The sequence below is a fragment of the Triturus cristatus genome, chromosome 5_1 (genome assembly GCF_964204655.1).
Source record: "Triturus cristatus chromosome 5_1, aTriCri1.1, whole genome shotgun sequence".
NCBI lineage: Eukaryota > Metazoa > Chordata > Amphibia > Caudata > Salamandridae > Triturus > Triturus cristatus.
Window position 1 is genome coordinate 145,452,275 of NC_140587.1, and position 25,841 is coordinate 145,478,115.

The window sequence follows — 25,841 nt, forward strand, 5'->3', positions numbered from 1 at the left end:
ACGCCCTGCACCCTTTTTCAACTTTACCTTACTGTACAATTACCCAGAAACTTCTGCTTCAGGATGATGAAGCCAAGCTGCTACCTGGCAGGTCTCACTTTAGCTCCTAAGCCAGTCTGCTCCATAGGTGAACTCTTCCCCCCCCTGATGGTGCAGAACTCGTTTTCCCTCCTACTGTGACTAATGCCTGCCCATCCAGGAAGTTCCTTGGCATGAACAGTAGAGGCCCTCCTTGGCATCTGATGTCTAAAGAAGTAGTGTAAAATCTGCCTGTTCTTCTGCTACCCGTGCATAAATAATCCCTGCTACGTGGTCAGCAGTTAACACCTATTGGCCCTTCCTTGGTTTAGAGGCAGGATGTGGTCCTCTAAACCAGGGTTGTTAACTCTTCTAGCCAAGGATAAATATTCCAGTTCTGGAGTTGAAATGAGTGGCAGACTAGTTTTAAGGCAGTTCTAGCTTAAGCAGCCTAAATTACGTTTTCATAAAGTTATGTTTCTGCTTAAGTTTTTATCATTCTGATTTCACCATTAAATCAGATTTTAAACACAGTGGTCCTGATGACAAGTTGCTTGTTAAATTCTGACCCATGTGATAACCCCTGTTTAGGTATGGGTTGGAAATATGAGTTGGCTTTATTTAACGCATAAATGATCTAATTCGTTAAATAACGCGGCTGGTCACCTGCCAAACTTTAACAGGAAAAACCATACGATATTTACTGTTTCATGCGGATTTTGGTGCAGTAAGCACCAAAATCTACATGTTAATCCTCAGAAACTCGTAATTAGTGCTTTTCATCACACCCAATAATTAACAAACCTGTGGCATTGTTATTTACCGGTGAAATAAATAGCACGTATTCCTGTAGCAGGTCCTTAACAGGAAATCATTTTGTAGCCTTTTCCTTAACAGAAATAGGGAAATCCAATTTTATTCCCATCTAAGATTACTTAGGGAAAGTTTACTAGGCCAACACGGCCAGCTTTTCCCTTTCGTTTCACTGTGGGGGCACACTAATATGCAGGGTTCCCTATTTTGTCATATTAGCACACTCTTGTGGGCTTATAAGGCACACTTTAGGGTGACTAATAAATACACAAAAATAGACTTTTCCTAAATCGGAAATATCTTTTACCCTGACATGCGCCACTGCAGTTCATTTAAACTGCAGCCCACCCAGAGCACAGTGGTACTCCTAACAGACGTAAAAAAAAACATACATTTTGTCATATATGTGTGTGGTGTAACTACACACAGCATCCCACACATAACATTTAACTTCCCATACCACAAGTGCAGTATAGACAGTGGACTAATAGGGAAGTTAAAAAGGCTAAATAGGAAGTTCCACTGTACAGCACATGTTTTGAAAGGGTTGAGCAGGCTCTTTACTGCTGTTTAGCAGCGGTAATGTGCACAAAGTCATAAAGCAAGCAACAATAGTGTCCAGAGAAAGGGTAGACATTTTGGAGTGACCATGCAGAAAAGGCAGATTTACTATAGATGGTATTTGTTTGCTGGTTTCAAAACCGCTGGGAACCTAAACCATAAGGATCAAGGAAGTAGGTGAAACCGATGGTACAACCCCGATTACTAGTAATTCTGGAATCAAGGTGGGTAGAGGAAAGAAAGCAAAGCAAGCCAACACAGAATTTGTAAGCAAGGTCAGAAAGTAGGTAAATGGTCAAAACCAGGTGAACCGTAAAAGGGAAAATAAAAAAAGGTGAGGAACGAAACCGTGATGAATGAACTACAAGCATAACTTTAGTGCAACATGGACAGTTGCCAGGCACCTTCTCGGAGGAAGTTCAGATCTTAAATACTGCTGCTGTCAACATTACCCCAAAAAATCACTACCCATTGAACTCTCAATATGCCTAGTAATCTCTGCGCCTGAGCCACCACAGGTCGGTCCGCCACAATGTTGGAGGAAGCACCTTACAGTACTTCCCTGCCATCTCTCATGTGCAAACCAAGATCTTGCAAACCTTTGCGTATTACTTAAAAACGTAATGTCTGAAACTGCATGTGAAACCTGACCATGTGATGGTTGATTAAACATTCCAAGTCTGACTCTCTCCATTATTTTATTCTCCTCTTATGTTCCAGCTTTTCCTGGATGATGCCAAGGTGAAGAACTTTATCTCATGTTTTAAAGGTATGGGGTATTTTCTTGCTTCCTTTCTATGAGTCTGAATATGTTGTGATGTACCGATGGTGTCATGTACTGGTCAGTTGTTGGGACCTTTGTGGTTTTCTGGCTGAATAGACCTTAGCATGAGGTCGGTCAAGGATGAAGATACTACCTTCACACTTTGATTAGTTTTTTTTATCTACCCTCCCGTTTGAAAAGTATGATAAACCGGCAAGCAAACCATGACTAACTCTCCTGTTCTAAGCCTATTAGATGAGGAAGAGTTAACTTCTGAGTTCCATGTTGCCCCGGCAGCTTCCCAACATGCAACACACTCTTCCTGGGGTTTCTCCAACCACTCACTAATATTTGGGATGCCTAATAATAGCCTTCCATGTCTGAAACTCACCACTATCACAGGATTTTTTTTAATGTGTTCAGTTTTATTCTGGGGAATTTGAGGTTTGTTGTGATGAAAATAACTTGGCAGTAACCCACATAAAAACAGAGACATCCTTTATTACATACACACAGCGTGGCATGAGAAAGATATAACCCTAAATTCTGTGATTGACCAAATTACAATGAGAGTTTTCTTCCCTATCTGCAGTGCAGAGTCTACAGATGGTGGCAGCGAAACTCCTAGGTTTACAGCTGCATAGGAAGCTTAGTTTTCGAGCTTTAAACCAGTTTGTGTAAAGAAGCTATTGTGAAGCCCAGTGGGATGTTTTTAAGCTACCTATGAGCATTCTGTGCCTTGTCTAAGATTAGAACTTGGATATAAACTCCTCTGCCTGACAGCATGTAGGGACTTTTCTAAAATGTTTTCCTAGTTGTAGAATTTTAATAGAGATGCTTTAGTGTGGTTGGATGTGAGTTCTATTGATTTGCCATTATGGTTGTCAATAAAAGTAATTCTTCTTGATATTGGGTCAGCTAAGGTTTAGAATGCTGTTATATTAGTTTTGCTATTTTTTAAATGCTGGCTGTTTGCAATCCTGAGGGAGAGTCCCGGAGCTCTGTACTCATGCAAGACAGCCCACTATGTGGTCCATCATTTGAGGCGAATAACGAGGTCTCCTGCTGTGCCTGCCTTGCCTTTCCATCAAAAAAGACAATTCGGAATCGTAGTGACCATTGACAATCTCGGTGCATCATTGAGCAACATCGAGATGAGGATACCCCTGACTACTTCGGGGAAGATGTTGAAGAAGAGATAGTGGAAGGTGTGGTCTAAGTCAAAAAGGGGTGCCTTCAGCCCGTAACCCAAATCTCCGTCGGACTCCCAAGATCCAAGACTTGCAGCCGGTACAGGGCCAGCATCAGAAGACGACTGCTATGAGTACCAGTATACACCAAGGCACTCTCTGCCCTTTCGGGGGCCAGGCGTCGAGTCTGCAATTGAGGTCCTATGCATTGTAGAGCAGGGTTACTGCATGGAGATCACTGCCCCTCCACCAACCATCCCATCCCACAAACACTCCCTTAACACCAGAGGCTCTTTCAAGAGGAGGTGGACTCTGTTTACTCTATGGAGCCATAGAGCCAGTGCTGCCTCAACAATGCAGCAAAGGAGTGGACTCCCTGTACTTCCTAATCCTTAAGAAAGATGAGTTCCTGAGGCCCATTCTAGACCTTAAGAAGGAAATCCTATTGGAGCATTTCCACATGGTCATGCTCCAGGACGTCATAACCCTACTGTAGCAAGGCAGCTTCATGACAGCCTTTGACTTGAAGGTTGCCTACCTCCACATCCAAATCCAACTAGCATGTTGCCACTACCTCAGATTATTGGTAAGTGGACAGCACTTTCAATTCCAAGACTGCCCTTCGATGTTACCACCGTGCCTAAGGTTTTCATCAGACAAGCAGCGGCGACCACGTCTTCCTGTACCTCTATGACTGGCTGATAAAGAGTGCAAGCAAGCGATAGTGTCTAGTTTACACGCATATCTCCTTAACATCTGAGCTTCACCATAACCGTGGGTAAATTTTCCCTTCAACCATTACAGATGCAACCCTTCCTAGTGTCAATACTGAATTCAGTCATTTGGAAGGCTTATACCAGTTCTGCTTGAGTCCAAGTCTTTCATTCCTGCTGCTTCTCTTTCAGCCAAATCGTCAGGTCACTGTACGCACAGTGATGCGCCGACTTGGTATGATAGCTTCCTGCATCACCATTGTTCCCCACACCCGATTGGGTATGCATCCGTTCCAAGAGTGCCTCACAGCACAGTGGTCACAAGTGGAGGGTCTAATGGAAGAGCTAGTGTTGATAAAGGTCAGCACCCATTACTCTCTGCAGCGGTGGAACAGCAACAATTTGTTTCGAGCAGGCCTTTCCTAGACCCAGTTCCCCAAGTGACCATCACTACGGATGCCTTTGTCACAGGCTGGGGGTACACCAACAGGACATAATTAGTCAGGGTTTATGGACTCCCCCCAACTAAATTTTCACATAAACTATCTGGAGTTTTTGGCAGTTCAATTGACTTTCAAGGCCTTTTCTGCCATGTTCACTCCAAAGCAGTTCCTGATCAAAACAGACAGGACTACCATGTACTACCTACAGAAACAGGAGGGCACACACCCTTTCCAACTGTCTGCCTTAGCTTAAGACATTTGGTGCTGGGTGATCCACCACAAAGTTCACCTCCTAACGGTGTACATTCTAGGATCAAGCAACAACTTTGTAGACTTGCTCAGCAGGATGCAGCAACAAATCCTTGAGTGGGAACTCCACACCGAAGTCCTGCTCCCCTATTTTTGGGGTATGGGGTTTCTCGACATAGATCTGTTTGAAACAGCCGAAAGCGCCAAGTGCTCAAGCTTTGCCTCTAGATTTCACACCCACAGTCCATGGGCTTTGTGCTGAGGATAAGCTCGCTTTTCCACCTCTCCTACTCCTACCATACTGGATGCGTAACCTTCATATTTAAAGAAACGACAAATCTCACCAATATTGAGGATGTGTCTTTAAAAGATTGCAAGACCCTCTTTATCACTTGCAACACGACACCAACATTTTCATGTACTTTCTCCTTCTCTACAGATCACCAACTACTAAAGCAACATTCCTAGCTACATTGCTAGACATAATCTTTAACCTTCTTAAAATATACTCAAAGCTATGCATCCTGGGTGACCTTAACATATGGTTTGAAAAATCCAATATACCACACTCCAGAACCATGCTCACTGGCTTAGACACACAACCTACAGCAAACTGTGCTAAACCCAAACACATCGCTGGACACACAATTGGATATCATATTTACCAACCCAAACCTAGTCACACTCCAGACAATTACTCATGTCACATGGTCAGACCACTTCCTTGATACCTTCAAATACAAGACATCAAAACCCATCACAGCTAAAACCATCTTACCCTCATCCACATGCAGACCATGGAACACGCTGAACCTGGAGGAACTAGAAAATCTGCTTAACTTCACGACAGATCTAGTCACCGTCAATTCTGTGCAAAAATTCAATGGATGGCTCCAGAGAGCTTTTGATCTCCTAGTTCCTCTGTAGATATCTAAGCATAACAACAGGGAATACACACCTTGGATGAATATAGAATTAAAAAAGATCAAAAAATAAAATGCTAAGCTTCAACGCAACTGTCTCAAAAGAAACAACCCTGAAGACAAGATATCCCTACACAGACACAACAGAATATGTCAACAATCAAAAGAGCAAAAAAAGATACTATTCAAACTGAATCCACAATGCAAAGTGTGCCAATAAAGAATTATATAAAATAGCCACCAAATCCCATAAATCAAATTCCACAGAAGCTACCAATCCCAGTTCTCAAGATTTTGGTGACAAACTGGCTAACCAATACAAATCTAAAGCAAATATGTTGGAAACCTACAACAAGAAAACAATATACCTAACTCATGTCGACAATACCGTCTGGCCAAAGGCAAACATAGCAACTATGCTCCTTCAAGGAACTTTCACCAATTGCATATCTGGACCTTGTCAAAGCAAGAAAACCAGCAGCTGGCCCTCTTACCCATTCCACTTCAAAACTTCTAAAACATCCTACTCTCAACTTCAGCGGCCATCTCAGTAAGAACACTCATCAACAACTTTTTAACGACATTAGTTTTCTCAGAAGAACTAAAAAAGGCATACATATGCCCCTTTTTAAAAAAACAAAAAAACTATTTAGACCCTGACAACTACAGACCTATAGCAAACGGACCATTCCTGGGCAAACTCCTAGAAAGAGCAGCTTTCGACCAGATATCACAATTCATTGAATACAGTTTAATGCTTTCCAGCTCTCAAACTGGTTTTCATCCAGGAAGAGGCACTGAATTGGCCCTAATCTCTATCTGGGATGACCTTAAAAATATAGCTGACTAGAACGAGGTTGCTGTCCTTCTTCTCTTTGACCTTTCAGTAGCCTTGACACTGAGGATCATTCAAATCCAAAGGCTTGAGAAAGCCAGAATAGAGGGCTCAGCTGTCATTTGGATCACATCCTATCTACGCATCAGAACAAATATTATGCACACAACCCCATTTGCTTCCAAACCATACAACATTAAAGCAGGAGTCTCTCAAGCCTCAAGCATCCCACCCATGCTTTACAACTTCTACAGGAAATCACTACCAGATCTGATCATAGTGTTTGTCTTCACCTTCTATAGCTACGCAGATGACATGCAGATACTTCTGAAATCGCAAAGCCTAAATTGAATGCTTTCAAAACTGAGATACACACCTGTGGCGACTGGAAAACGTACTATCCTCTCTGTGCCTGGCCTGACGATCCAGGACCACTGCCAAAAATATCTGAGGTAAAAAACCTTGGAATTACCATGGGTGCAAAACTGTCAATGAATCCACAAGCGGGTAAGGTCGCCAAATCAAGCTTTCTCACAATGAAGACACTGCGACGCATCTTCCTGCACCTGGGATTCCCACACAAGGTTCAAGTGTCTGTCTCTCCTGTCCTATCAAAATTGAACTACGCTAATCGTCTGTATCAAGGCTCAACTTTGTTAACTGTGCGAATACTACAAAGAATTCAGAATGCTTCCGCCAGATTCCTCCTTCATGTTAAGCCGCAAGCATGCATCTCTCGTGCATTAAGGGAGCTACAGTGGTTAGCAGTTTCTTGAAGATCCTCCTTCAAGATGCTTTGTATCACAAACAAAGAAATATATGTCAAAGGACCACTCTTTTTTTTACTGAGTTTTATATATCGCGAACTTAACCCGAAGGTATCGGGTATCAGAGCGCTTTACATAGCACCAGTTGCATTACATGAGGACACATTCATTTTTTTGTTAGGCACGGGGAGATTAAGTGATTTGCCCAGAATCACAATGTTAAGCGTTGTTGCCGAGACTCGAACCCGGGACCCAGATTCGAGGTCGACCGTCCTAGCCGTTAGGCCAACTCCTCTCAGTGACTCCAAGTCACCTTATTCGGGCATACAAGAAAAAAGCCAAGGAGTGGAATAGTTTTCTCTGTTAGAGCAGCCAGACTATGGAATCCTACCCGCAAACATAAGATCTACAGACAACCATCTTCACTTCAAAAGATTAGTCAAAAGCTGCCTCTTCCCCATGTAGTGACTATACTCACAACTCAAGAATGTACTGCAACAGTTTATTCAGACATGACAAACTATACTACTCATGGTATGAAAAAGAGCTGTCATTATACAAGTATTGAACTATGCCTCTGGCTAGAAGCAGATAAATTTATATGAGAGGAAAAGTGTATATTACACCAACGGATACATTTGTATATCAGAACATGTCAAAATTGCTGATTCTATTTACATAGAAGCATATGTGTATAAAGAGAGTTAAGCCTACTACTAAAAACTACAATAAGTGCCATGTGTCTTCATATGTCTATATAAGTTTAATTACAGTTACTTGAAAGCATAAAAATGTCCCACATGGTAAATGTGGACAACAGACCATGTAGATACTGCACCTCAATATACATATGGGTATTTATATAGAGGGGTTTGATCACGCAAATACAACTTTACCCAGCATCATGTGTATATATAGCTATGTATGTATAAATTAGTTACATTTCGCTTTTAAAAACAAAACTGTTCCCTCTTCCCATTCCTGTTCCATTTGACTCATCCAAACCTTCTGGCTAGTGTGAACACCCAAACATCCTTCTCAATCTTTCACCCCTCCTTTTTAGCCATGCCACCCAATTAAGAACCACACACGACCATTACTTACAAAAACAACTCAGTACTTCCCCCTTTCAAATCCACTGCTTTCATGCTATCCCTGCCCCAAACTCTACTAAGCACACAAGAAACTAAGAGCACAATCCTAACACAACTAATGCACAATAAAAAACACAATAAAAAAATGTACTAACTACTAATTTTGGTTTCCAGAGTAGCGTGCTACTCGCTGAAAAAGCACTTCAAAGCCTCATCAGGGGTGGTAAGCGCTATATAATTACATTGACAATTACAAGTACACACTTGTGAAAATACACCAAAACTGGGGTTTTAGAGGAATCGCTATCTACTGTTCACCCTTTTGGCCTCCCTGTCTGTCCCACTTGAAATCTTCAGTGGCAAACCACAGGGCACGTTTATTTTTTATTGTTATTTAACCATGCGCTTGTGATCTATCTAAAGAAGTGACCTTTGGAGAAGTGTTCTTATATGTGTGTTGTTTATGTTTGTTCAGTAAACGTTTATTACCAACCACGATATTTTTCTACTTTGAAGCTGTAGTTGCTGTTAGAGCCACATGATGGCGCCAGAGATCTTTTTTCTAAATGCCTTGCATTGCCCAATAAATACCGATTGTAATGTTAGGAATTCAATGTTCAAACCTGCTCGTAACCATAGCTGCCACGTTTTCAGAGTGCTTAAGTTTGACATTTCCATGTTTTCAGTGTGCTTGTGTGACATTTTCATCGTCTTGCATGTGGCACTTGAGTGACACTTTCTCACAAGTAGAACCAAGAAGCGATGCTCTCGTAATGAGACACATTTTAAAAACGCTCGCCTTTGTGCGAAGCGAGGCTGTAGAGCTGAATTTAATATAGCTACAATGCTACATACACTCAACTAGCTTATTATATAACTACAATGCTGCCTGGATCCCACCAAAGGATGTCATTATGAACCAACGTCAGCTAAGAAAGTTCATATCCAGCAGCATTGAGAAATAAGTAAAGGTCGCTGTTTATTCATATTGATGGGGTGGCTCAGTGTCACGTGGTCTCCAGCCAGTGCAGAGTTTTAACCAAACTTTCTTTTATTCTGGGACTCTCCAGCTCATATTTTATGTTTTAATAGGAAAAGCCAGGCAGCAATCGGGATGGCTTGAGCAGCCCTGGTAGACACATTTAGGGGCAGATTTACAAGAAACTGACACATCTATAGAGATGAGTCTGTTTCCCTGCGCCAGCCTGCGAAACCCTTGTGCCATCATGGATGCGGCGTATTTCAATACGGCGCACCATGGCGCAAGGATTGACAGATGCGCCAAAAATTCTGACACATCTGTTGGCGCAAAAGTCACGCTCTGCTGGAGTCGTGTCGCAAGCACAACACAACACTAGCAATGCATGTTGAGGCCTATTCTCAACACACTGCATCACTTCTTACGCCTGCTTCAAGCAGGCGTAAGGTTTTGATGCAGTGAAATCTTATAGATTTCACTGCATCACTTTTTGAGGCTTTCCTGCTTGTGATGCAGGGCTTTTCAACGTGATGCATCGCTCTAGATGTGTCACATTGTAAATCGGACGCATTTTTTACGCCGCTGCTGCATCACAAAAGTGACGCAGCGGAGGTGCAGAAGTGTTGCAAGGGGCTTGTAAATCTGCCCATGTATTTAATCTGTGTATAAGTGCATTTGAGGTTCAGCATTCATTTACTTGTCATAATTGCAGCATAGAAGGCAAAATGCACAACATTTACATTTTATCGATGCTAATAAAGCATGTGATAACATTCAGCGTTGCTGCCCTTAACCAGCAGACAACCAACTTTGAAGCTTTTAATAAATCTTGTCATACCGGCAGTATCCTGGTAAAGTCAACAGCCAGTAAACCCTAAATCCCAGCATGCACAGGGGTCGTGGCTAAAAATCGCACAGCGGCCAAAGGTGTCCGCTGTAGATGAAACGATACTTGGTAAACAGTTCTTGGGGTTAACAACCCTTGCAAAGACTCGTACTGTTCTATGCACACGGATGCTGGGTGAGCGATGTCCCAATCTTCAGAAGACATTTCAAATAATCACGTTTTTCCATTCATTTTCATTTGTTTTTGACAAACATCTGGACCTGCAGCCATCAACGCATTTTAGTTCTGCTGAGATATTCATTTCCTATTGAGATCACGGCATGATGTGGCCACCAGTCATGAAAAGGGCAGTTCACTTCCAGCACTTTTGGGTGTTGCCCGTGCAGCATTGTAGTGTCATGACCAGGCAGGTCTGATGTCGGCGGCACCATTTCCAAGGGGTCACGTGAAGCACCTGTCCACGTCATCCTGTGCGACATCTTCTAGGAACACTGGGGGTTATTTACAAACCTGTTGCGCCGCCAGTATCTCACTTTTTCTCATATTAAAAGTCCCTAAGTGTCGGCGCAAGTAACGTGTAAATAAACCCCACTGTGTTTTTCAAACCAACAGCACTATGGAACCTAGTTTTTTTTTAGGTTTTCATATGGGCTGCAGACCAAAGAGCTGAAATTTGCAGAAAGTGCGTCACATTTACATCTGCAAATTTAGGGAGGATGTTGGTTGGTGTGCGGGTAGGTGGTGGGGAGCAGGGGGCAGCACCTGCCAACTCCTTTAAAAAACAAGTGTATTTCTCCACTCTAGAACTGCATCGTTAAATATGCATCATTTTTATTATAAAACATATTTGCAAATTGAGAACAACATTTGTGGGACCATACGCATCCAGTTGACATTTGTGCTGGTTAAATGATGCCCACATGGTGCTTTGCTACACCAGGCCCACATGGGTCCCTGTTTCCCCCAAAGAGATATGCTATTTTATTTTAATTTGTTGCGTGCTCGAATCACCCTCGAAGGAATATCTCGGTACGGATAGACCTGGGACAGGCCACTGGTCTGCAAGGGCTGGTGATGGTGAATAAAGGTTCAGCTTTTGCATACTTAATATTTATAAACGCGTTGTCTCCGTGGTCAGAATAGGAAGCAGGTTCTGACTTGACATCTCTCCTCCCCTTTGAAGCTACAGCAAATGGTCACAGTATTCAGGGCTTGGAGATTATCATAGCTCGCTGAGTGGAATGAGCGCTTTACTTTCATTAATTAAAGCTTTCAATTGAATTGCTAAGCTAAGTGATCCTGCGAGGATACTGTCATTAAGTAATTATGCGTTAGTCGAACGCAAGAAGCGTGATACTTGCCAGGGCCCTGTGTATGTGAGGTTTGGTTTATGACGGCGATTCCGTCCGCCTGCTTAAGTGTTGCCGCTCCTTGGGCATATCTCTCTATTCTTTGATAGAAATAAAACTATCCTTGCGCTTAACCCAGTTAACAACCACTACTCGGCAGCAGCGGAAGCGAGCGCGGTCTAATATCAATGTGGTATTCCATATTGCATAGTATTAGGTGTTGTCTCTTTAATTGCATTATTCCATGTTAGAACCATGTCTAGGTCATGGTTCGTAGGGTTCTGGGAGGGAGTTATCGTTTGACCAGGATCTGTACTAGACGTTTCTCTGTCATCTGCTGTTCCTTGGTATTTCTGTTATACTGGATATATTACAATAAATCTACACTGGATTTATCCCAACGCCTGATTGGAAATTGTATAGCGTGGAGCTTACTACAATTTGGTACCAGGAGTGGGGTTGTCGTCGCACAGCGAGCTGACCCTTGGGATTTCATTGGACTTCTAAATTTTTTTCATGACACGGTGCGTTTGAGCAAGTTTGGGAATGGAGTCGCTGTGTTTTGATCCGATATGTCTAATGGATGTGTTTATGTTTGAAGAGACTATTTTCTGCTCAACTCTTTGTGGATCTACTATCGCGGCAACTCACATTACGAGGGGCTTCAATTTTAGTGTCGACGATCTACACCAAGAGAGTGTTGTTTTATACAATTTTTAGACTTTTGGCCCTCCGAGTGCATCGTACTACAAAGAACCGTTTGGCTAAGCAATTTTCAAAGTATACCATTGCTTACCTCGCGACACCGTTCAGAAGCAGGTGACCACAAGCGGAGCTCTGAATTCCATGTTCCAGCGCTCTTCCTCCTCCAGCGCTCTTCCTCCTTCTGTCTAGCTGCGGTGCATCCTGGGAGACACGTTGACGCGCTGACGTCATACGCACGTTGGCGGCCATTTTGAATTGGGGAAAATTTTCTTAGTTTTCAAGCTCAACGAGAGTGATTTCATACAAAGAACAAGAGGAGAACAGGAGAGAAACTACACGGATGAGCAACGTCTGCTAGTGTGACGGTGATTCACACACCAAAATTCAAGGATTTAAGTACAGTGAGTTCCGAAGAATTTCGGGGTGAGAGAAAAAAAAAAAAGTTCCTCATTGTTTATTTTACTTAACTGTCGTGGATAACCTTATTAGACATTTGCTTGCAATGGCATCCAGTCAGGGTGTCATTCAACCTGCGGCATTTTTACCAAAAGCAGGCAAGCCTGACCTAAAATGGGCAGAATGGCTCAGAGATTTTGAGAATTATCTCACAGCCATAGATGCAGACAATTACTCGCCGAAAAGGAAGTTAGCTCTTTTGGTCAACCATCTAGGAACAGCAGGCCGCAGAGTTTTTGACAATTTACCAAGGCATCCTGCTCCTACGGCTGAAGACACAGTTTGGAATGTCTACACTGAAGGGAAACTACGTATGGCTAAACAATATTCTGACACTTCAAGCGTTCTTCTCGAAAGGTTTAATTTCGCAATGTGCAAACAATCCAGTGAAGAATCAGTTGAAGATTACATAGCGACTTTGAGGGTATTAGCCGAAAAGTGTGAATTTGGACCCGAGATTGATACTTACATTAGGGATCAATTTGTGTTCCATTGTTTTTCAAAGAAAATTCAAGAATGATTACTTACTTCACGTAATCCTAATTTAGCTGAAACAATTGACATAGCGAAAAGCATCGAGAGGTCGATTGTTACATCTAAAGTGTTGTCTGGCCAGTCAAATCAAACGTTAGGTACTAATTTACAAACATCGGTACAACCGGTGTGTGCCTCTAATGTAAGTCTGGTTTCTGATGAGAATGTGGTGTGTGCTATCAATAACAGACAGTCATATAACAAAAATAGAATTTACAAGAACCAATCTCTGAGAGGTCAATTGGTTTGCTTTTGATGTGGCTCAAGAAGTCACATCGGGAACAACCTCAGTTGCCCTGCTATGGGAAAAAGGTGCACTAAATGCCAAAAGATTGGTCATTTCCAAGGATCTTGCAGGAGTAACACAAACCCTAATTTAAATAGAGTCAGAGTATCCAATATTTCATTGAAAGAACAAGAAGTTCAAGAGTGTATGACAACATTTGAAAATATAGTAGTCACTATTGAAGTACCGAATCACTTGGGAAACCTATCAAAGGACAATTAGTTGATATGAGTATAGGTGGAAAAACAATTCCAGCAATGGCTGATTCAGGAGCCCCTATTACTATTCTTGCAGACTGCACATTCTATCAGTTTATGCCCAATAATATGTCGCTTACTGCCCCTGATATTAACCCCAAAGCATTTGGAGAACAAGACATAGAGCTTTTGGGTTATTTTCTGGATAAACTAGAGTGTCTAGGAAGAGCTGTTAGGATGAAAATATATGTGGCTGTCAAGGGAAGAGACATCATAGGTTGGAAAGATCTTGCTTTGCTAGGTATTATATTACGGCCTGGTCAGGACCCTCCAATTGTCCTTGGTGATCTTCCTTCGAGCATTGTGGCAAGTATTCAAACTGATTATGGAGGTGGAAAACATCACAGTCTTTCCCTAATGTGTTCAAAAATACAGTAGGTGAGGTAAAAGGGTATGAACATAATATAAAGCTAAAAAGGAACCCTGTACCAATAATACACAAGGCCAGACCGGTACCTCTTACTGTCAGGAAGGAGTTAAAAGCTCTACTGAATAATTTAGAAGCTGAAGGAATAATATCGCCGATTGACTCCTCAGAATGGATTTCTCCGGTGGTTTTACGGAAGAAAAGGAGTGTGGATCTCAGGTTATGTGTAGACTTAAGATCTTTAAATCAGAATATCTTAGTAGACTGTCATCCATTACTCCTTATACATGAGATGTTAGCGAAGATAGGGAAATCAAGGGTTTTTTCCACTATAGATTTACACTCCGCTTACCATCAAATTAAACTCACCCCAGACTGTCAAGCTCTTACTGCGTTTGTGACTCCCTTTGGAGCCTACAAATATTTAAGATTGCCGTTTGGATTAGCATCGGCAGCAAGCGTTTTTCAAAAACTGATGGATGGTCTTTTTGGTGACATCCTACAAGTACAGGCATATCAGGACGATGTATTAATACATACTGAGACTGAAGAGGAACACATTGGGATTCTAAAGAAAGTTTTGTCCATTTTACAAGACAGAGGCATGACAGTCAAGGCTAATAAATGCAAATTGTTAGTCAATAATGTTGAATATTTAGGCCACAACATTTCAGGAGAAGGCATAAAACCTAAATTCCGCAATGTGGAAGCAATACGTGATGCACCACCTCCCACAGATAAAGATGCTATGTGCTCATTCTTAGGCCTGTGTGAATATTACGCTAGATTTGTGCCAGGGTATGCACAAGTGATTCAACCATTAAGGCATCTTCTTAAAAAAGGGATAAGATTTGAATGGAGTGACACTTTACATGAAGTTTTTGGGAAAGTGAAATTGTTAGTTATTAATGCCCCAGCTTTACACCCATTTGTCTCAGATGCGAATTCTTTCATTTCAGTGGATGCCAGCCAGAAAGGCCTTGGTGCAGTTTTTGGCCAATGGATAAATGGAAAAGAACAAACCATTGCGTTTGCTTCTCGCACTTTAACTTCTACCGAGTGCAACTATAGCACGATTGAGCGGGAGGCACTCGCTATTGTTTGGGCGGTACAGAAATTTAAAACGTACATTTGGGGTATTCGTTGGGAGATTTTCACAGATCATAAACCTCTAGTCTCTTTACTGTGTGGCAATGGTTTGGGGAAATCTTCAGCGAGACTAGTTAGATTACTATCCAAACTGCAAGAACATAACCTTAACATTATGTACATTCAAGGAGGTAAAAATATTCGTGCCGACTGTTTGTCTCGAATACCCCTGCCTGATTGTAGTGAAGGTGAAGATGACTTCCACAAAGACTGCGTAGTAGGTCTTATAGATGCTGTTGATAAATGTAATGGAAGCATTTCTCAAGAAGAGTGGGCTGTCGCAATGGAACTTGATGAAACGCTTAAGAAGGTGGAAATTTTCAACAAAAGCAAATGGCCAGCCAGTAAGGGGTTGAGTAATGAGTTAAAAAGTTTTGCTCAAATCAGTGAACAAATTTCGTTTGAAAACGGGGTTTGTGTAAGAAATGGGTTGTTAGTCCCTCCTATATCGTTAAGAGACAAGATCATAGATATTGCACACGAAGGCCATTTAGGGATTTCTGCAACATGCAAGATTCTTAAAAACATATTCTGGTGGCCATCCATGGACAAGCAAGTAGCATTGTTTGTAGACAATTGTCCAAGTTGTGTGGTATCAGATAAACATTGGAAAGTTCATGTAAAACCTTTGATCACTGTTCCTTTTCCAGAATTACCTTGGGATAAAATTGCATTAGATTTCTCAGGACCGTTTAACATACTACCCACTGACAAAAGATACTGCATAGTGGCTATAGATTATCATTCTAAATGGGTATATTATTCATTTGTTGAAGCAGCTAATTCTATCAATGCTGTCTCATTCCTTCAAAACATTTTCAAAATTGAAGGCACTCGCAGTTATGTCATTACTGACAATGGCCAACATTTTACCTCACAGCAGTTTACCAATTTTCTTGAGAGGGCTGACATAAAACACTGTCGTGTCGCTCTTTATAGTCCTTCATCTAATGGATTAGTTGAGAGGGCCAATAGGTTCATTAAGGAAGGGGTACAGACAGCTATTGCAACAAATGTTGAGGTAGGTGCTTTCTTACAAAAGAAAGTATGGGCTTATTTAACGACGCCTCATTCCACAACTGGAATTACACCCTTCAAAGCACTCAGGGGAAGGGAAGCTAGATCTAAACTGATGCCACAATGGTTCACGAATCTGGAAGCTGGCTCCTCGTTGCTTAACAAAAGGAACATCATGACGAATCTTCAAGAGGTGAAATCTAGGGTTGTTCACAAGCAATTTCTACAAAAGAGAAACTATGATGGCACCTCTACTCATCATGTTCCTTTTATCAAAGTAAATGATTGGGTTATTATAAAGAAACCGTTTAAAGTTTGCAAAGGCCAATCTAAGTTTACTTTGCCGGTTAAGGTAGTGAAAGTTACCGAATCCTCTGTGTTTTTAGGGAACAGAGGATGGTGGAATAAAAACAGTGTGGTGAAGGTTTCTGATGATCAAGTTAAGATTTTCAACAAAGTTTATTCAAATGCATGTAATGAAGAGGATGATGGGTTTAATTTTGGTCCTGATTTGAATGACCATTTTAATCTGGATAACATTACTTCCAATCCTAATTTGGATTTTACAATAGACCCTTCAGATCAATCCACTATTTCCATGAATGAGGTATCTACACGTGATTATCGTGTTTGTAAGATGCCACAAAAGTTCAATGATTATGTACTGTATTGATTATTATTATTGTGTTGGGTTTTTGTTGTTTTGTTTTATGGGGGGAGGGTATGTGGTATTCCATATTGCATAGTATTAGGTGTTGTCTCTTTAATTGCATTATTCCATGTTGGAACCATGTCTAGGTCATGGTTCGTAGGGTTCTGGGAGGGAGTTATCGTTTGACCAGGATCTGTACTAGACGTTTCTCTGTCATCTCCTGTTCCTTGGTATTTCTGTTATACTGGATATATTACAATAAATCTACACTGGATTTATCCCAACGCCTGATTGGAATTTGTATAGCGTGGAGCTTACTACAATCAACCAAAGTGATGCCATATTTACCATGAACACTGACAAGGATCAGGCAGGCCTCGTCATGCAGTGAATAAAACACTTCCCGGGCAAGCAACAGCGTGGCCTACTCCCGCATGAGCCTCAATGTCTAGGAAGAGCCCAGCACCGGAAGTGGGAACTGGAAAAAGAATGAGTATCGAGGTACAGCGGGGCTAGACCGCTTGGCCTGTTCCTGCCCTGATCGCAGCACCGAGTGGCTTCCGCCGTTCCGGGGCAAACCCAGCACGTTCTAAGGGGTCTTTAATGACATCATAAGCATGACACTGCAGAGGGGCCAACGTTTAAGGGGCAGAATCTTGCTGCTCCCCAAAAACGTTGAACAATGATGGAATATCACGACACAGACCTCAACATAATCCGACCTTGTGCAGGTGGATAAGCCTGCAGTCTGCAGACTCACGTTTCTGGCTTTAGACAGCAGACACACCCCTCGGGAGATATTAAACCTTTAGGGAACAGACATATAACTTGCGTCCAGTGCAGGAAATTAGGGGAGTCCAATCGGATACCAGATCTGCTTGCTATTATTGAGCTGGCTCAGCATTGGCACCAGTGAAATATGCTGAATTAGTCAAAATGTAATTTGCCAATAGCAGGACACATTCAGCAGCGCCCCCATGTTATTTGCTTTATGTTCCGATCAGGTGATGAAGGGCTTTTTTATTTACATTTCCAGCTGGGCCCAAAACAAAGGCCTGTTTTAAAGGCTACCAGCCCTGCATTTATTTCAGTATCATCCTGGCTGCTATCTGAACGTAATACCTACATGCTGGTGCAATAAAGAGAAACAAAAGCACCCCACTTATAATTTCACAAGTACTTAACAAATATTATGATTTGAAGGCAGGTTTTTGACTTTGCAACCCATGTATGAAAGAGATATGCATGCTCTGCAAGAATGTCAGATGTGTTTGTCTGTATGAGTAAGTACACAAATAACAATTTTAATAGCACCAATTTATTTATTTAGTTCTTTTATACCTCTAATCCCAACGTAGGATTTCAGAGCACTTTGCAATAGACCCATACAAAATACAGAGACAATAAATCATACAAGTATGTAAAACAATGTACAGGAAGGGTTACATAAAAGAATTAGGATTACAAGATGTCTCATATCGTCTGTACTGGTAGACAGCATATGTTAAGAGACACAGTTGGTAGAAACACAAAGGCAGGATTTACAACGTAATGTAGTGGTTGGGTTTGTCTGTACTAATAACACTAGTAAAGCTCAAAGGATCCTTTTTAGGAGCCTTGGGATAACAGCAGAATGAAAGACAAAAATAAGGTTCCAACCCCATGGCTTGCAGGTTGCATGCAGTGGCTTGCTGCGGGCTCATAGCTCAATTTGCTAGATAAAAGGATTGCAATCTATGAACTGTAAGTAAGAAAGGGATCTGTGTGTCAAAAAGCAGTAACCTACTTGATTAGCTGCATAAATTGCAAATCTGTGATCTGCATGTTGCAGCAGGCACATTAACCCTCTATGCTATTTTTAGTGAAAACTATGACTAGACCAAACACAGATCTCTCCATGAAGTGTATTAACCACCAGAGTTATCTAACCATTGTTATTATCCCTTGACAATTGCTGAGCACACACAGATCTCTACAGCAGGTGGCTTCCTATACAGATTTATATAGTGCCTAGCTACCCGAAGGCTTCTCAGCACTCAGTGAGGCGTAGCATGCGCTCGCGAGCTGGAACAGCATAGAGGCTAGTGAGGGTACAGCAGGGTTTTAAGCATTGTCCTGAAATGAATCTCGTTCTTTTCTTTTCCCAAGTCTGCCGGCATTCGGTTCCAAAGTTTCGAGGTCAGATACGAGAAAGATCTGCCGCCTTTGGATTCGTGGAGCTTTTCATGTTTGAGCCTTAGAGGATCTTAAAGTCCTTGGAGGTGTGTACGGTACAAGGAGGCTGAACGCTCCAGGGTATTCTAAAATGCAGCCTCCTTGTGATCAGTTAGATGAGACAAAACAGACTTAAGTCACATTTGTCCTTGTTGCCAAATTCAGCGAGTGCAGCAGCTCATTGGGCCTCACACACAGATTTAGCACCGCAAACAGGAGACTGGTGTTATAGGGGGGGGGCAGGGGGGTTAGGAGGGGCAGAGGCTCATGAGCACTTAACGCACATGCTGGCGATGCAGGGTTAACTCAAGAGGTCGGAGAGAGGTCCCTGGCAACACACACTTTACTAGTGGTTGACACCAAAGCTGTCTTCCCTGTCCTCGCACTCTGCAGCTCGCTTGGCGGCACCGCCTCGAACAGGCTAGCAAAGGGTTGCAAGCCGATGGTCACAGGAGTCTCCATGGACAAATCTCCTAGCATCGGTGCCCTAGACTGAAAGGAGGCCACTTCCATACATGCCCGGCCGCCTGGCTGTCTGTGGGTTACAAATGCAAAAACAACAGTTGATGGACAGAATGCAGAACAATGTCATACATTCACCCCAGTACAGAGATCTGGGCCTAAATCCATCGTTTTTCTGCTCACCCTGCCACCCCAGTTTAGACCTGGCCATATGAAAATCAGTCTTGACCCTGTGCCTCATGGGAACAGTTCAGCCCGAATTGCCAAGTCAGGTCCTCCCTGGACCAGAAACAAGCATCCTAGGACCGGTTACGGGGTTTCACCCCTCGTCAGCCAGGATAACTTGATTCCAGTGGCATGGAGAGCACGGGACTCACGTCTGAGCATACCCGTCCCACTCGAGGTGACAAATGCAAAAACAACAGTTGATGGACAGAATGCAGAACAATGTCATACATTCACCCCAGTACAGAGATCTGGGCCTAAATCCATTGTTTTTCTGCTCACCATGCCACCCCAGTTTAGACCTGGCCATATTCAAATCAGTCTTGACCCTGTGTCTCATGGGAACAGTCCAGCCCGAATTGCCAAGCCAGGTCCTCCCTGGACCAGAAACAAGCATCCTAGGACCGGTTTCGGGGTTTCACCCCTTTTCAGCCAGGATAACTTGATTCCAGTGGCATGGAGAGCACGGGACTCACGTCTGAGCATACCCGTCCCACTCGAGGTGACAAATGCAAAAAAACACAGTTAATGGACAGAATGCAGAACAACGTCATACATTCACCCCAGTACAGAGATCTGGGCCTAAATCCCTCGTTTTTTTGCTCACCATGCCATTCCAGTTTGAACCCAGCCATATGCAAATCAGTCTTGACCCTGTGCCTCATGGGAACAGTCCAGCCCGAACTGCCAAGCCAGGACGTCAGCACCCCCACCTCCCCCGCTCTCACATGCTGCTTCGGGTGGCAAACGCAGGGACCGCACATGGTCTAGCTATGCCAATGACAATATGGAAAGCGGCAGGGCCAAAATCTATGCGGAAACTATCTAAAGCTTGTTTGCATCCACGGAGTGTGGAGGTTTCAGATTACCCCATGTAGAATCTTACTGGGTAGCCTTTCAAATGGCTCTGGTTCCGTATACAATGCTGCTGTAGAGACACCAAGCTGGGTTAAAATTGAAAAGGGTATGCTAGGTAAATCTAGTGGTTTGGGGTTGATGTATAGTAGAGGTGAGAAGTCGGCCTGGTATGTACTGTCCACTAATTAAAGTGGGCACCTTGCACCAGTCCAAACGACCCTTATGATGTATGAGGTCAAAGAAGAAGTACTGCTGCTGAAGAGGGGTGAAACCCCGAAACCGGTCCTAGGATGCTTGGTTCCAGTCCAGGGAGAACCTGGCCTGGCAGTTCGGGCTGGACTGTTCCCATGAGGCACAGGGTCAAGACTGATTTGCATATGGCTGGGTTCAAACTGGAATGGCATGGTGAGCAAAAAACGATGGATTTAGGCCCAGATCTCTGTACTGGGGTGAATGTATGACATTGTTCTGCATTCTGTCCATCAACTGTTGTTTTTGCATTTGTCACCCCGAGTGGGACGGGTATGCTCAGACGTGAGTCCCGTGCTCACCATGCCACTGGAATCAAGCTATCCTGGCTGAAGAGGGGTGAAACCCCGAAACCGGTCCTAGGATGCTTGGTTCCAGTCCAGGGAGGACCTGGCTTGGCAGTTCAGGCTGGACTGCTCCCATGAGGCACAGGGTCAAGACTGATTTGCATATGGCTGGGTTCAAACTGGAATGGCATGGTGAGCAAAAAACGATGGATTTAGGCCCAGATCTCTGTAATGGGGTGAATGTATGACATTGTTCTGCATTCTGTCCATCAACTGTTGTTTTTGTCTCTGTGGGTTACAGCAGCAGCCATGTGTTTTCATTAGCTCTGGAGTATATTTGCTGTTCCTTCAGGGAAAACTGCCAGGTTACCTTACATCTATCCTCAGCTTGTCTCCTGACAGTTTTACACAGCTCTGCCAACTCCATTGCTGACCTGTGACTAAGACAAAGTGGAGAAAGGGCCCGAAGGACCATCTTATATTCAGAAACAATGTCATTTGGCTCCAGGCCAGCTGTCTACTCAGTTTTTAGATTAATGACCAAAGCTTTCTAGAGAAGTAATCAATTAAAAGTGCCTCTTTCTCTGGTGTTGTACTGTTCCATGGTAACCAGCTCCCGTAGGTGCGCTGCCACCCTGCTTTCCTTGGGGATACCAGGCATCCGGTAATCTCTGCTGTGTTGTATAGATTGGAGGGAGGCGGCCCATCGGCCGATCGAGGGATATGTTATTGATACGCTGGATTCCTGCATCCCCAGCTGCCCAGGACATAGGATGGGTGTGAACCCGTCTCTTGATGTACATGCAGGGCTTTAAGCAGGCCGGATCCTGCCGGTGCTCCGCACCAGCAGTTGTAAAGAACGAGTGCTGTGACGGGTCTTTATCGGGCTCTTTATTTTTGCCGTCAACCTGGGCGTGGAAAACAAAATCTTCACTGTGTCACTACTAACCCTCACCGGCCTTGGATGTAGCCCTGGAGAGACCCCTTTGTTATGCAGCTGCCACAAAGGAGCTAATGAGAAGATACGATCGCCTGCTAGTGATCTGAAAATGCAGGTCGTGGGGATGTGCAGCGGGACAGCAGGGATGAAGGGCAGAGCGCGCCATGGGGATCCGAAGCGGGGCAGGAGAGGTGAAGGGCAGAGCCCGCCGTGGGGATCCGCAGCGGGGTAGGAGGGGTGAAGGGCAGAGCGCGCCATGGGGATCCGTAGCAGGGCAGGAGGGGTGAAGGGCAGAGTGTGCCGTGAGGATCTGCAGCGGGGCAGGAGAGGTGAAGGGCAGAGTGCGTCGTGGGGATCCGCAGCTGGGCAGGAGAGGTGAAGGGCAGAACCCGCCTTGGGGATCTGCAGCGGGGCAGGAGGGGTGAAGGGCAGAGTGCGCCATGGGGATCCGTAGCAGGGCAGGAGAGGTGAAGGGCAGAGTGTGCCGTGAGGATCTGCAATGGGGCAGGAGAGGTGAAGGGCAGAGCCCACTGTGGGGATCCGCAGCGGGGCACGAGGGGTGAAGGGCATAGCGCGCTGTGGGGATCCGCAGTGAGACAGGAGGGGTGAAGGGCAGAGCGCGCCATGGGGATCCATAATGGGGCAGGAGGGGTGAAGGGCAGAGTGTGCCGTGAGGATTTGCAGCGGGGCAGGAGAGGTGAAGGGCAGAGTCCGCTGTGGGGATCCGCAGGGGGCAGGAGGGGCGAAGGGCAGAGCGCGCCGTGGGGATCCGCAGCGGGGCAGGAGAGGTGAAGGGCAGAGCCTGCCGTGGGGATCTGCAGCGGGGCAGGAGGGGTGAAGGGCAGAGCGCACCGTAGGGATCCGCAGCGGGGCAGGAGGGGTAAAGGGCAGAGCGTACCGTGAGCAGGAGGGTTGAAGAGCAGAGCGCACAGCGAGCATCTGCAGCCGGGCAGGAGGGGTGAAGAGCAGAGCCGTGAGGCTCTTCAGTGGGACAAGTGGGGTGAAGGGCAGAGCACGCCGTGGGGATCCACAGCAGGGCAGGGGGGAAAGGGCAGAGCGAGCCGTGGGGATCCGCAGCAGGGCAGGTGGGGTGAAGGGCAGAGCGTGCCGTGGGTATCTGCAGCAGGGCAGGAGGGGTGAAGGACTGAGTGCGCCGTGAGGGTCTGCAGCAGAGCAGGAGGGGTGAAGGGCAGAGCGCGCCATGAGGATCTGCAGCGGGACAAGTGGGGTGAAAAGCAGAGCGCGCCGTGGGGATCCGCAGCGGGGCAGGAGGAGTGAAGGGCAGAGTGCGCCTTGAGGATCTGCAGCAGAGCAGGAAGGGTGAAGTGCAGAGCGCACCTTGAGGATCTTCAGCGGGACAAGTGGGGTGAAAAGCAGAGCGCGCCGTGGGGATCCGCAGCGGGGCAGGAGGAGTGAAGGGCAGAGTGCACCGTGAGGATTTGCAGCGGGACAGGAGGGCTGAAGTGCAGAGCGTGCCTTGGGGATCCGCAGCAGAGCAGGAGGGGTGAAGGGCAGAGCGTACCGTGAGGATCTGCAGCGGGGCAGGAGGGGTGATGGGCAGAGTGCGCCGTGAGGATCTTCGGCAGGTCAAATGGGGTGAAGGGCAGAGCGAGCCGGGGGGATCCACAGCAGGGCAGGGGGGAAAGGGCAGAGCGCGCCGTGGGGATCCGCAGCGGGGCAGGTGGGGTGAAGGGCAGAGTGCGCCGTGGGGATCCGCTGCGGGGCAGGAGGGCTGAAGGGCAGAGTGCGCCGTGTGGATCCGGAGCAGGGCAGGGGGAAGGGCAGAGTATCAGCTCAGGCTCTACATTTAACAGATCAGCAGTGACAAACCTGCTGCCAAGTATTACCAGCTTCTAGACATTTTCTCAAGCCCACAATAAATAAAATAATTTACAAAGAGATTTATTTAACGTTTCCAATGGCATGGTATAGTTATTTCACAGGTTTCAAATAAGAGGGATAAGGGGGGCGTTTTCCACTCACACAAGGGAGGGGGAGGTCCAGACTGGTAAAGTGCCCCAACAATGAGACTCTCAAGAAGAATGTTACCAGTAGTTCCTCAAAGGAAAGAGAAGGGTGGAGGTGAATCGATAAGAGAGCCTAAAAGGACTACATGTACGCTATGTGTAAAGTGGGTAATCCTTTTGTTGGATATTAATGCCCTCACACACCCTTTCAGGTGTCATGCTTCATCATCTGGGCTGCTCCTCGTCGGGCCGACGGTGCAATGCCCAACGGGCTCCCTAAAAGGGGCACTTTATCGGAGTTCTTTTAATCCAACAGCCGTTTGGTGAAGTGCGGGTATGGGGGCCTGATTATTGTAGATACAAAAAGTGATTTAAAACAGGGTCGAGAGTACCAGTGTGGGAATTCAATTTATTCTAAAGGTCTCCTTCCCTGATTAAAAAGTGTGTGTGGCACTCGGTAGAGTGTAATGTCTCTAATTAGAGTGCATGAGATTGGTGGTCAACATGTTTCTCGCTCTGAGCTCGTGCACTCGCGATTCGTCAGGACCTATAAAACTATCTACAAAAATAAGAGGGGACTATACAGAATATTGGTCTCCTAGTCACAATGAGTAATGTGAAAAAAATCATTTAGCTAGAATACCTGTCATGGTCTGGTGCTACCCTATTCAGTAGGACTGCGGACCACAACAGTACTTGGTGGACTCAGCGTGAGTCAAAGGACCTGTCTGCCCCGCTCACGCTGCGTTTCTGGACCTACCCGAGCCACCGAGTCTGGGTGGCTCGGGTAGCACCAGACCATGACAGGTATTCTAGCTAAATGATTTTTTTCACATTACTCATTGTGACTAGGAGACCAATATTCTGTATAGTCCCCTCTTATTTTTGTAGATAGTTTTATAGGTCCTGACGAATCGCGAGTGCACGAGCTCAGAGCGAGAAACATGTTGACCACCAATCTCATGCACTCTAATTAGAGACATTACACTCTACCGAGTGCCACACACACTTTTTAATCAGGGAAGGAGACCTTTAGAATAAATTGAATTCCCACACTGGTACTCTCGACCCTGTTTTAAATCACTTTTTGTATCTACAATAATCAGGCCCCCATACCCGCACTTCACCAAACGGCTGTTGGATTAAAAGAACTCCGATAAAGTGCCCCTTTTAGGGAGCCCGTTGGGCATTGCACCGCCGGCCCGACGAGGAGCAGCCCAGATGATGAAGCATGACACCTGAAAGGGTGTGTGAGGGCATTAATATCCAACAAAAGGATTACCCACTTTACACATAGCGTACATGTAGTCCTTTTAGGCTCTCTTATCGATTCACCTCCACCCTTCTCTTTCCTTTGAGGAACTACTGGTAACATTCTTCTTGAGAGTCTCATAGTTATTTCACAGTATCATAATTACGGAATTGAATCATTTTCACTATTATTTACCACAAAGTCATTGTTATTACTCATTTATCTTCTGCAGTTAACAACCATTGGTAAAGTCAAAAGTACGGTCTTGTTTTAAATGCATGCCAGTTGCCCTAGTATATATCTGGATGCAATGACAGAAAGTGGCAGCAAAATACCAGTCAGGCAGCAGATATTTTGATTTTACATGTTTAAGCCACACCCTTTATTACATGGGATACGCCCCTTTGAGAGACCCTCCCA

The 25,841-nt window shown here is 44.7% G+C and overlaps 1 protein-coding gene across 1 annotated transcript in view; it reads left to right on the forward strand.

The window, feature by feature from the left end:
- C5_1H8orf82 (chromosome 5_1 C8orf82 homolog) overlaps positions 1–25,841 on the forward strand; it is a 224,276-nt gene that overhangs the window by 36,928 nt on the left and 161,507 nt on the right. The window contains exon 2 of the mRNA XM_085604664.1: positions 2,113–2,161. Coding sequence (XP_085460790.1) covers positions 2,113–2,161 — 49 coding nt within the window. The remainder of the gene's footprint in view (positions 1–2,112; positions 2,162–25,841) is intronic.